We start from the raw sequence: 12,316 nt of genomic DNA on the forward strand, positions 1-12,316 counted from the left end.
ATTTGTCCAATAAAATCTTTTTCTTATTCGTTTATAAGTTTTAGTTACGCCCTTGTGACCACCAGTTAAGCTTTCATGATATTCTGATATAATGTCTCGACGAATTTCGTCACTGGGTATCGTTATATTACCCCGACAAATTGTAATTGAACAATCACATTCGCCTAATGATTGTAAGAGTACATCAGATATTGTCGATTGGCTCAAATTTTCCAGCATGTCTCCTGATTTAGAAATTCTAAGATTTTTGAGTCCATATATGTTTATGATGTCTTTTACTGTTTCTAACACATTTTTAATGTCGTGAGTAGAATGATCTTCATAATGTTTCGCTTTCAATACTGCGCTAAGTATTTTGTGATTTCCGTGTGTTGTAACTAATACTTGTTTTACTCTAGGTCGTTTGATTTTGAGATCCTGTGGATCAATTTGATTCAGATCAATTAGTAATTGAGAGATAGGAGTTGTAAAATCACAGTCGGCTGAGATAAAGTGAAGATAGTTATCTTTGAAATAAGTCAAATTTTCATTAGTATATCGAGTAATGAGTTTTATTGGGTGATTTTCAATGTCTGGATAGTAGAGTTCTGATGGTATGGTTGATGATACTTTCCTGGGTATCTGTGGTACAGGTCGTGGCTCAAGTTCCTCGTCTTCAGCGTTGTTTTCATCCTGACCTTCTGGTATAGGTGGTAAATGCTCCGAACGTCTATTCTGGTGTTTATAAACAGGCTCAGCTTCTTCTTCACTTGATTCTTCTGTAGTGCTGCCGTACGGTGTTGACATTCTGACTGGATGTCTAAACGTTATAGATTCGCGATTTGCAGATTTATCGGGTCCTTTACTCGTAGTAGGCCGTTGAATTCCCTTTGGGTCCCACCAAAATTCATTTAGGTCTTCTGTATCTGTAGTTGGAGGTGGGGAAATGTCCACAATATTTTTATTATTTATCTCAGGTGGCGGAGCAACTGATTCTAGGTCTTCTTCTGAAGATTGAGTTCCGTCATTGAATACAAATCTTAGAGTTTTGGTGTAATTAGTTATGGGGGGTGGAGAATGAACTACAGGTTTCCTAGGAGGTAATTTTGGAACGAGACTGGGGAAACCACTGTTTCTACCTCTCGGTACTGGAGGGGGTTCAGCTGGGGGTTTTAAAGGAGGCCGTCCCCTTTTTTTTTGCGGGAGCGTTTGCAGTAGTAGTTGCAGCTGGCTTAGTTACAGCCTTGGATTTCATATCTACTGGCCTCTTGTGCGCCGCAGGGGTCGGGTCAGGTATCCCGTGGTGTATACGTTTTACTCGGTCTGCTATTGTTTCCGTTTTTTCTTGGGTTCTTTGACGAGTAGATGAAGCGATAGATGATGCTGTCCTTGGGTTTTCCTTTTTATTTGCTTCATACGACATGGGTAGTAGTACGGGAAGTACCTGTGCTTCTATTGGGTTGCGAGATAATGCGTCGGCATTGGTATTAAGTCTTCCCGGTTTGTAGAAAAAGTCGTACTCGTATTCACGTAGGCGCGTTCTCCATCGTATTAGCCTTTGTACTGGAGGTTTTACTGAATCTATCCATTTAAGTGGCTCGTGGTCGCAAACAAGAGTAAATTTCCGACCATACAGATAAGGGTGAAAATGAAGTATACTGTAAATCACGGCTAGACACTCCTCCTCGGTAGTTGTATAATTTTTCTCAGCTGGTTTAAGAAGTCTGGATAGATATGCTATAGGCTTATCTTCTCCAATCTTTCCTTGGCTAAGGATAGAACCAATAGCGTAATCAGATGCGTCGGTAGTGAGGATAAATGGTTGAGTGCCTTTCGTAAATCGTCAAAACTTTGTTGTTGATTATCAGTCCATAAGAATGTCTGAGACTTGCGTAGTAAGTCTGATAGTGGTTTTGCACGCTTTGAAATGTTTTCAATGAATCTACGGTAGTAGCCGGCTAGGCTTAAAAATTGTCTGATATTCGTAACACTTTTGGGAGTTGGAAATTTCTCTATTGCTTCAGTTTTACTGGGATCAGGGCGAACGCCATTATTACTAATGATGTGTCCCAAATAGGAAACTTCTGTACTTAAACATTCGCACTTGTCTGGTTGTAGTGAAAGACCGGCATCAGATAGTCGTTAGAAGAGACTTCGCACTCTTGCTCCGTGATCTGCGAGAGTTGCCGCAAATATGACAATGTCGTCGAGATATACGAATAGCTCTGTATCTATCAAGCCTAGTAGGATCAAATTCATTACCCTTTGGAAGGTTGCTGGGGCGTTTTTTAAACTAAAAGGCATTCTTATAAATTCATAATGACCGCTAATAATTGTTATTGTTTTTGTTAGCATAGTTGTTGTTACGATTGCCTCTACCAAAGTAATTGTTAGTGCCCTGGAAATGCGGAGGTTGATATGCATAATATGGTGGATACATTCCAGGTGGATTGGGTGGTAGTTAGGTGAAGGTTGAAGGTAATCACCGGGTTGTCGGTTCTGTGGTGAATTTCTTCCACTATAATTATAACCATCTCTAGTTGGGGTTGTATCACGCCGCTTAAAAAGAAATCTATTATCTTTGCGTGTTTCATCAGAGAACCTAACCGTATGTGGAGGTCGTCTGTCCTCGTCATCGAGTTGATTAGTTTGTGTATATCTTAAGTAATTTGAATTTCTATGAACCGTTCCTTTTAGGTCTTCTTCTAAGCGTAATGATATTTTATATGCATCTTCCAAAGATGTTGGATTCTGCACGCTTACACCGTAAATAAGATCATCGGGTAACCCACGTTTAAAAGATTCGAGGGCTAAACCGTTCAACATCTTTTCCATAGCGGTTGCTTCTGCTGCGACATTAAAACTTTCTTTTAATGAAGCTAGCGCGTTAGCGCGAATTTGTTGAATGCGGTTATAATAACTTGAAACTGATTCGCCTCTTCTAAGCCGGATGGCTTGTATTTCGGCACAATATTGAGGATATGTTTTTCTTACTGAGAAGTATTCTCTAAGAGTTGCTTTTAATTCATCCATTGATGCTATTGTTTTATCTGCTACTGCGTCCCGTGCAGTATCTTTCAATTTACTACATACACCTTTGAAGAAGGCGTCTCTTAATCCTTCAGGTATGTATGCATAACCATTTTCGACGTCTTCAAAAAATGATTTTAATGGCATATTTTTGCCATCGAAACTAGGCACTTGAAGCATAGCTTGTTGAAGTGCCATTGTTTCACCCATACTTGTAAGTATGGCTTCCGTAATATTTTGATGATGAGTTAAGTTCTCCATTTTTAATAATTTATATAAATTTTAACAATCAAATAAAATCCTTTCCCTTTTTAAAAAATGAAAGTAGAGAATGCACCAGCGGATCCCACCGCTGTCACCAAATTTTTAACTGTCACGTCCGGGGTGGGTATTTTAATACTTAAATTAGATAATTCGCGGTTATCGATGCACAATAAAGAAATCAAAGAAAATAGCGGGCTACCTTGTTCCCGTTTAATTAATACGCATCAATTTAGACGTTAAAAATATATTAAAGTAACGTACTCAGTATCGAGGGTGGTTGCATACATGTGTCGTAACTCGCGCTTATTATGATTAGTATTTTATTTGCCTACCTTGATGGACGTGATTAGTTTGATAGTAATTCGCCGAGCGGATGCGAATTCTATCGGGTTCCCAATTTCTTTACCCTGCGTGGCTATTAGGGTATTAGGAATGAAAGAGAGGTGGGCTGCCGGATAGACCTCGAGAAGTCTTATTCTCTACGATTTGGGAAAGTGAAAGGTTTTGTGGAAATGATGAAACTTGTTTTAGAGAAAGAGAAGAATATATTCTGTTACCAGTGTGTTTACAATGCTTATTAATTCCTGTTACAATCTAGTGTTAGTAATGCGGTAGGTTTTTAAATAGTGCGTTTGCTTACCCTTTTGGGTGTGACCCGTGAATCTTCTAGTCACTTGCAATGAACAATTCTATTCGCGACTCGAATCAGATTCGGAACGTACTCACAAGTTGAGCGTAATTCCTTTTAGCGAATCGACTCCCGCACCGTACTCACAAGTTGAGCGTTGTGTGCGGAAATACTACTCACACGGAGCGTTAATTCGCCACAGAGTCCAAATGGGGTACACATCAGTGTTTTGATCACCGAAGAACGTACTCACAAGTTGAGCGTAATTCTTTTATTAGCGAATCAATCGCAGGGTACTCACAAGTTGAGCGTTGCTGCTGCCACCATGGGGCTCAATTCGCTTGGTGAATCAACTTCTCTGTGCCAATTAGACCTGGATGATGGTATTATTCGAGCGTAGAACAGACTTGCTTGCACTACTGAGTTTAGTCTTTACTTGGTTACAACTGAAGCGACTGACTGTCTTTGGAAGATTCTCGGGGGTTTATATACAACTTTTAGGAGTCTACTGCGCACCCTGAGTCTCTGGAAAAGATGTTTTAGAAGGTAAAGTGAATGTATGGTACCAAATGGGGTAGGTTACCCTTGGACATTCACTTCGTGACGCCACCAGATCTCTCCAATGCTTTCACCATAAGTGGGACATCCGAGAGATCTGGGTCCCAGGGTTGTTTTTCGTTAGAGATCTCAGTGTTGCGATATCAAACACTCAATGATTTTAATATTTACGTAGCAAACGTCACATTATTTAAATGGGAAATCAAAAATCACAATGAGCGACCTCTTAATATTAATATTAAGGGCTGAAACTTTATCAGGATTTTTTTTTTCGTCATTTTAAACAATATTTTCGTAGTAGCTAAAAAAAAAAAAAAATTAAAAGTTTTTTTTGGCCCACCCTAATATATATTTATGGGATAGAACCGACTTCTGTGGACACGATTGCGTCTACGATTCTTATCCGATCTTAATGAAATTTTTTACACTTATCTTATGTGTAATTATTACGGTTGATTTCGAACATGGGCTGAATCGGTCGATTAGTTTAGAACTTATGGCTATTTGAAATTTTAACGATTTTTCGAAAAAAAATCATTTTTTAGTCACTTTTAAAGTCCCTATAACTTTAAAACTAAAACTCATAGATGATTTTTGTAAAAAGTATTTTAAAGCTTAATTAATTAGCTTTAATTTATGACCTTTGACTTTATATTTTAACCATTTCTTAAAATAATTTGATAGCCTTGAAAATTTTAATGGATTAAAAAAATGTTGAAAATATGGTTTTTATTCCACATAACTTATGCTTGTCCCATTATAATACAATTTTATCTGTTGTATTTTATTGCAAACAATATAACCTGTGATTTTCACAGCTATTTTATATTTTAAAAGTATTTCTTTTATTGTTTATGATGATTCAATCAAACCTGTACGTCCTACTATTATAGCTGGTATTGTCATCGTAGTAGCGATTACAATTATGATCTCATACTTATCAACTCTTCTATTGGCTCCGTGCACGAAAATGCTAATACTATAAAATCATCAGTGTGAGACGTATACATGCATAATGACATCGCCATCAACAAGGAGGATCGGAACTTCTGGAGGGCAATGCGTATACACAATACACATTTACTTCAATAGTAGTATACGTAAGCGTACGGAGCCAATACATTGTTTACGTGAAGGTTAGTTTGATACATTACCTGTATAATGTTTTGTCTAATCAACTATCCGAAGTTTTCTATCGAAAATAGTCATTGTCTTTATTTACTCTCACTCTTAGAAAACGAGCCTATTTTCATATCATCACTATACACTAACATATACACAAGAAATGTATACATGAAACTTTTTATATAGATTAATTGGAAAATCTACATTTCATTTCGGCTGCCGAATGGCCTTTTTATTTTTACTAATAATTTCGCCTGTCCCTTGAAAGCAATAATATAGGTCAAATCTAAACTCTCTCAAAACAGATTTAAATAAACCACCATAAGCTTTGTTTTTTTTTCATCTGTCTCAAATCAAAGATTCGGAAATAAAAGCACAGATGTAAATTTATCACTGTGAGTTAACATAAATCGTTAATATAAAACAATCCTATTTATTTACTTTGTCATCAAAGTAGCTTATCTGATCGGAGAGTCACAATGACATAACTTAATTATCAATGACGTCAATTATTTAATTTTCAGTATAAAGTCCGATAGATTCAAGATTGTGGATAGACCGCAACAAACTAAGTCGATAAAATAGAAAGAAGTATACACTTCGTCAACAAAGTATCAAATCTGGACTAATTTCAAGATGTCATTCGCTTTCTAATAATTTAAGTTATCAATTTGAGGCTATAAACTAGATTGTTAAACCAAAAATTTTTAATTCAGATATACGTCTTTGTCGACAAAGTAACTGATCCTCGATTCGAAGGTCGATATGATGCAATCCTATCTTACATATAAATTCGCCTATCTGTTCTAAGCAATAATATTGTTCAAATTAAAACTCTTTTGGAATTTTGGTTTATATGAAACACTAGAAAATTTTTCGTTTTTCATCCGTCTCAAGCCAAAATATTCGGATATAAAAACATAGGTGTAAATTTATTACTGTGACTTAAATTAATACAATAGAACAATTAAAATTATTTACTTTTTCAGCAAAGTAACTAATCTGATCGGAGAGTTACAATGAGAACTCAGTGCTTTTCGTCAAATATTTATTTAGCAGTATTAAGTGAAATAGATTCAAGAATGTGGATAGACCACAACAAACTAAGCCGATCAAATAAAATGAAGTATACACCTTGTCAACATAATATCAGATCTGGATTAACACTCCAATTTAATATGTCATTCGCTTTTTAATTATTTAAGCTATACACTTTTGGCTCTAAACCAGATTGGTAAAAAAAAAATTTCTAATTCAGATTCATCTACTTGTCGACAAAGGAATTGATCCTCCATGCGGAGGTCAATACGATGCATTTTTTTTACAAATAATTTTCCTTATTCACTCGAAGCAAATATAAAGTTTAAATCTAAACTTTTTCGGAGATTCGATGGATATGAACCACCACAAACTAGATCAATGAATAGACAATTAAAATGATCGATTTTCTCGACGAAGGAGTAGTTCCAATCCAGTGTAGTCGACGACAATTTAATTTTTTTTTAACTTCTCGCGAGGTATATTGTAAAGTGTAAATTTTCCAAAATTCAGGAAGTTATTGATTTCACCCCGATTTTCGAAAATCGAATTTTCATCAAATGTCATCGTTTTGAGGTCCAAGAAAGCTATTTTGACTATTTTCATGATGATGTCCGATTATCTGTGTGTGTGTTTGTGTGTGTGTGTGTGTGTGTGTGTGTGTGTGTGTGTGTGTGTGTGTGTGTGTGTGTGTGTGTGTGTGTGTGTGTGTGTGTGTGTGTGTGTGTGTGTGTATGGATCTAAACTCTCCATATCTTTTTAATGAATTGACCGATTGAAATGTTTGAGGTGGCAATGAAAAGAGTTTATTGTCTGTCAACTTTCCTGAAAATTTTAGATTGATCGATAAGATAGACTCTAAAATATTGAAGAAACACAAAAAAAAAATTTTTTTTTAGTTCTTCTTAAATTTTTCAGAAACGGCTCGATCGATCGATTTCAAAATCTACTCAGGTTTAGAACACAGTAAAGCACATAAATTTCCACCTCAACCATCTTAATCGGTTAATGCCTTCAAGAGATATCGTTGGCGAAAGAAATGGAGGAAAACGGTTTTTTCCATTTTTCTTTGAAGTGACTTATTTGATCAATTCCTAAATCTAGGCAGCTCTAAAATTTAATAAAACGCGTCGATTACCACCTCAACCATCAAAATCAGTCAATTTGTTCGTGAGATATCGTGGGAAAAAGAAATGCTGAAAAACAGATTTTTTTTAAAACAATGGCATACAAAAGTATTTTCGAGCTCGAAGGGCTCGAAAATTTATTCACAACAATGTTTTCGAGCTCAAGGAGTTCGAAAACAGCGGGAAGTTTTGGAACCGGCCCGCAGGGTCAACCGATAGACTGATTTTTAACTTCCCGTTAAGAAAATTGAAAATTTTCAAAAATTCGGGAAGTTATTGGTTTTGGTCCGATTTGCAAAAACCAAATTTCTATCAGATTTTGACGTTTTGAGATTCTAGGAAGCTATCCTGACTAATTTCACGATGATGTCCGAGTGTATGTATGTGTGCACGTACGTACGTTCGCACGTACGTTCGCACGTACGTATGTATGTATGTAAATATTAATAACTCTTGAACGGATTAACCGATTTTGATTTTGAAGCTGTGAAAATTTGAGCTTAATCGGTAGGGTGCGTTCGGCAATATTTCAAAAATAAAATTTTTTCAAAAATGTTTTTTTTGGATAACTTTTAATTTGCTCGATGGATTGATTCCAAAATCTAATCAGCTCTCAAACTTTATAAGCCGCGTCGAATGCCACCACATAAATCAAAATCGGTTGATTCGTTCGAGAGAAACCGTTGACGAAAGAATTCAAAAAAAATTTTTTTTTTTTTAATTTCTCAAAAACGGCTGGATAAATCAATTTCAGAATTTAATCAGCTTTAAAACTTGATAAAACGCGTTGAGTGCCACCTTAACCGTCTCAATCGGTCAATTCGTTTACGAGATATCGTTGATTAAAAAAATAGTGAAAAACGTTTTTTTCGGATATCTACAAAAAAATTCAATCATTTGATTTCAAAATCTGAAAAGCCCTAGAACTTAATAAAATGCGTCGATTGCCGCCTCAACCATCATAATCGGTTAATTCGTTCGCGAGATATCGTGGGAGAAATAAATGCTAAAAAATGTTTTTTTTTAAAACAATGGTATACAAAAGTTTTTTCGAGCTCGAAGAGCTCGAAAATGTATTCACAATAATGTTTTCGAGCTCTTTGAGCTCAAAGAGCTCGAAAACAGTGGGAAGTTTTGGGGGCTGGCCCGCAGGGTCATCCGATAGACCGATTTTTTTTTACTGTCTCAAGTCAAAATATTCCAAAATAAAAGCACAGGCAAGCTTAGTGCAATCCTTACACTATAAATTCGTGTCAGATTATAACTCAATTCTGATAGAAGACTATTGTTGAAAATAGTTGCCTATTGCTTGTTCAAAATCTGCATAAGTATCTGCTGTAACTTACTGGTGCAAGAAATGCGTTAGACACTGTTTTATCGTACCGTGCTTACGATATCTTTAATATTCGTGAGTACGATACTATGAGCAAGACATATACAAACCTTGACATAGGTTTCTTGATACACAATCTTGCAAAAGACACATACGTCAAAAAAAGACAGTAGCAGCTACAGATCTTGCTCAAAATACTTACCTCAGAACCTTGCTCAAACACGTGTTATTAGGGTAATTTTCCTTATTCGTTCTAAGGAAATATGTAGTTTAAATCTAAACTCTCTTGGAGTTTTGATATAAATGAAACACTGCGGACCAGACCAATGATTAGAAGATTAAAATGATCGACTTTGTTGCAGAGGTAGTAGATATAATTGTGTGTGTCTCATCACAGTTTCATTTTTTGTTTCAGCCTTCTCAAGCCAAAATATTCAGAAACAAAAGCACAGGTGTAAATTAATCACTGTGTGTCTAATTGTAAAAAAAAAAAAAAAAAAAATTAATTAATTACTTTGTTCACTAAATAGCTTATCCGATCGAGGAATATCAGATCTAGACTAATAGTAAAATTAAAGATCTTATTCGCGGTCAACTATTCGATTGATTCAAAAAAGTACAACACAGTCACGATCGTTACGAAAAGTTACCGATAAAAAAAGTTTCATGAATAGTTGAAAAAATATAGCAGTGTTCCGTTATGAACCACCCATCAAGTCTATGACTCGGCTTCATTGGATTGAAAATTGAAATTTGATTTTTTGATTTCTTGACAAAGAAACTTATTAAGTCGTTCTATCTATTTGGAGTGACAATCAGGGAACAGCGTATTGTTTATACCTACCCTGCAGAGATTTCATTTTTTACCATCGCAAACATAAGAATGTTCAGTGACGCCAAATTCAATGTAGGAAAAAGCGTGGAAACGATTGAAGAGTAGGGACAGTTGCTAAAACAAGCACAACTGAATAGTAAACTTCGTTATGGCAATAATAGAGAACATCAACTCCAAATTTTTGTTGAAAGCTAGAAAGACAATGGAGTAGAAAAATGACTTAAAACTAATTTATATCTTAATTATTCTGAATTAATAAACTTATTGTGTGGGCAACGCAAATTTAAAATTACATCGACACAATGTTTAGAGTAGCACCGCACTTTGACAATATTTGTCAAGTTATAACGATAATGATTGCAACGTCAAACAAAGCGCTGATATTACCTTTCATAAACTGATGTCATATCAAAAGTCAAGCCGTAACATGGCTTTAGAATATTGACGTAGTGACAATAAAAAAAAAACACAGCTGGACTACAAACATAAATTCTAGATCTGATTTCTTACTTTGTCGACGAAGTGAGTGATTTTAATTTTCTTTGTTGCCATCTTGGTAATTACAATGATGCTTTGTAGATTTATTGATGAACTGCGTAGATACTCTGATTGAAAAACCTATTTGAAATAATTAAAACACGATCCGAAACAAAGTAGGCAAAATTTACTATATATAGATGTACACTTTAGCATGGATTAAATCATTTCAAATGAGATTTCTGAATCAGGGTAAAGTGATCAATCACTATCGTTAAGTTAGTCGAACTAGTACTCATTTTGACTTTTTGCACAAGTGGCTAACAAAAAAACTTCCGGTAACTGACGAAAAAAACAAAAAAAAAATACAAGTAGTCAACAATCGCACATTATGTACATTTGATTGTTAACTTTGTCAATCGAATTCTAAATTATATCTTGTAATATTATGAATTGGTTATTTGATAACTTTGTTAATAAATAAAGTCTTTTGCAGTCAATTCCATGCGTGACTGTACTTATGTCAATTAAAAATTAGAACAGATACACGTTTATATATATGTTTTTTAAAAAAACATTTCAAAACATCCAACCGAGGCATTTCCGAGGTAACTCATTTGTGATGAAAGAGAATTTCTATTACTAAATTCAATTATATATTAGTTACTATAGTATTGTCTGTATTATCTAGGCTCTGATAGTTCTCCGATAGCCCTCCATCAGATAAAAATTCTGGCTTTATTGTCATATTCATTCATAGCCGACGTATATAGAGTGATAAAGGAAAAAGCTATTCAAGAGCAGGCTCAGGGATTTGATTCATTTGGTGAATGCTTTGAAAGCTATTAGCTAGGTAAAAGAAAACCTGAAATCGTATTAGTATTTAAAATGGAAATATCAACAGATATTATACTTTTGGAAGCGATTGAACTCCAAATTTTGTAGTTCAGGAAAAACTCCAGAAGACACATACGATGAAATGAACAACTTTAGTGTAATTCGGTGAATTATCGCAAGAATCGAAGCAACGATAAAAATGATGGAGTCAAAAATGTACACGCAAAAAAATAAATGATAAATTTTATTCGGATTTTCAATGGATTTTTTATTGTTTGAACAATAAACCCGCATCAAAGAAGGTAATTCATAAATAATATGATATTGAAAGCGAAAAAGTATAAAAATGATTCTCTAAAATATATTGATATGAAAAAAAAAAAAAAAAAACAGTCACTCTTGGTATTCGAATGTTATTTTTTGAAATGATAAAATACGTCATCATGACGTATAGATATAGCCGCGCATCAGTAATACTTTACGTTAATTCTTTCACATACATTAAAAACTTACAAACACGAGTAAAATTTTATTGTTTCAAACTCCAAAAACTGATGCGCTTAAGATATACTTTTTGACAATTTGGAGAAAGTGATAATCATATACCGTTGTACATAAAATCAATTATTCGACATTGAAAATTCTATTAAACATACTGAATATTTTTTTACTATTTTACTATAAACTCTAATGTTCCAAACACCGAATGTTGAAGCTAAAACATTAAATAATTATGATTTCATTTTTTTATCTACCAAACAGTAATTTCTATTACTTGTAACATGATTTATTTACATATAAACTTTGAACTTCAATATTTAAATTAAGATTATTGTAATATATTCAATAAAACCACGAAATTACTGTTCGAAATGATATTAAATTGTGTCCACATTCTAAATTTTCAGTTATCAATCACAAATTTTTATAATTCGTTTTTTTGCGTGTACAAACAAAATAAGACTTCTGTGAAATGAACTATAATCGGTTACTTTGTTGACAAAGTAAATAAATTTTTTTTATTGTCGTCATTATTTGGGATAACGTATTTAGCTTCTCTAAACTTCTATTTCTAGCGGATAATG

General features: G+C 34.4%; 1 protein-coding gene across 1 annotated transcript in view; it reads left to right on the forward strand.

The window, feature by feature from the left end:
• The first annotated feature begins 5,464 nt into the window (after positions 1–5,464).
• LOC130675166 (uncharacterized) overlaps positions 5,465–12,316 on the forward strand; it is a 30,441-nt gene continuing 23,589 nt past the window's right edge. The window contains exon 1 of the mRNA XM_057480698.1: positions 5,465–5,595. Coding sequence (XP_057336681.1) covers positions 5,475–5,595 — 121 coding nt within the window. The 5' untranslated portion in view covers positions 5,465–5,474. The remainder of the gene's footprint in view (positions 5,596–12,316) is intronic.

Source organism: Microplitis mediator, chromosome 9 (assembly GCF_029852145.1).
Source record: "Microplitis mediator isolate UGA2020A chromosome 9, iyMicMedi2.1, whole genome shotgun sequence".
NCBI lineage: Eukaryota > Metazoa > Arthropoda > Insecta > Hymenoptera > Braconidae > Microplitis > Microplitis mediator.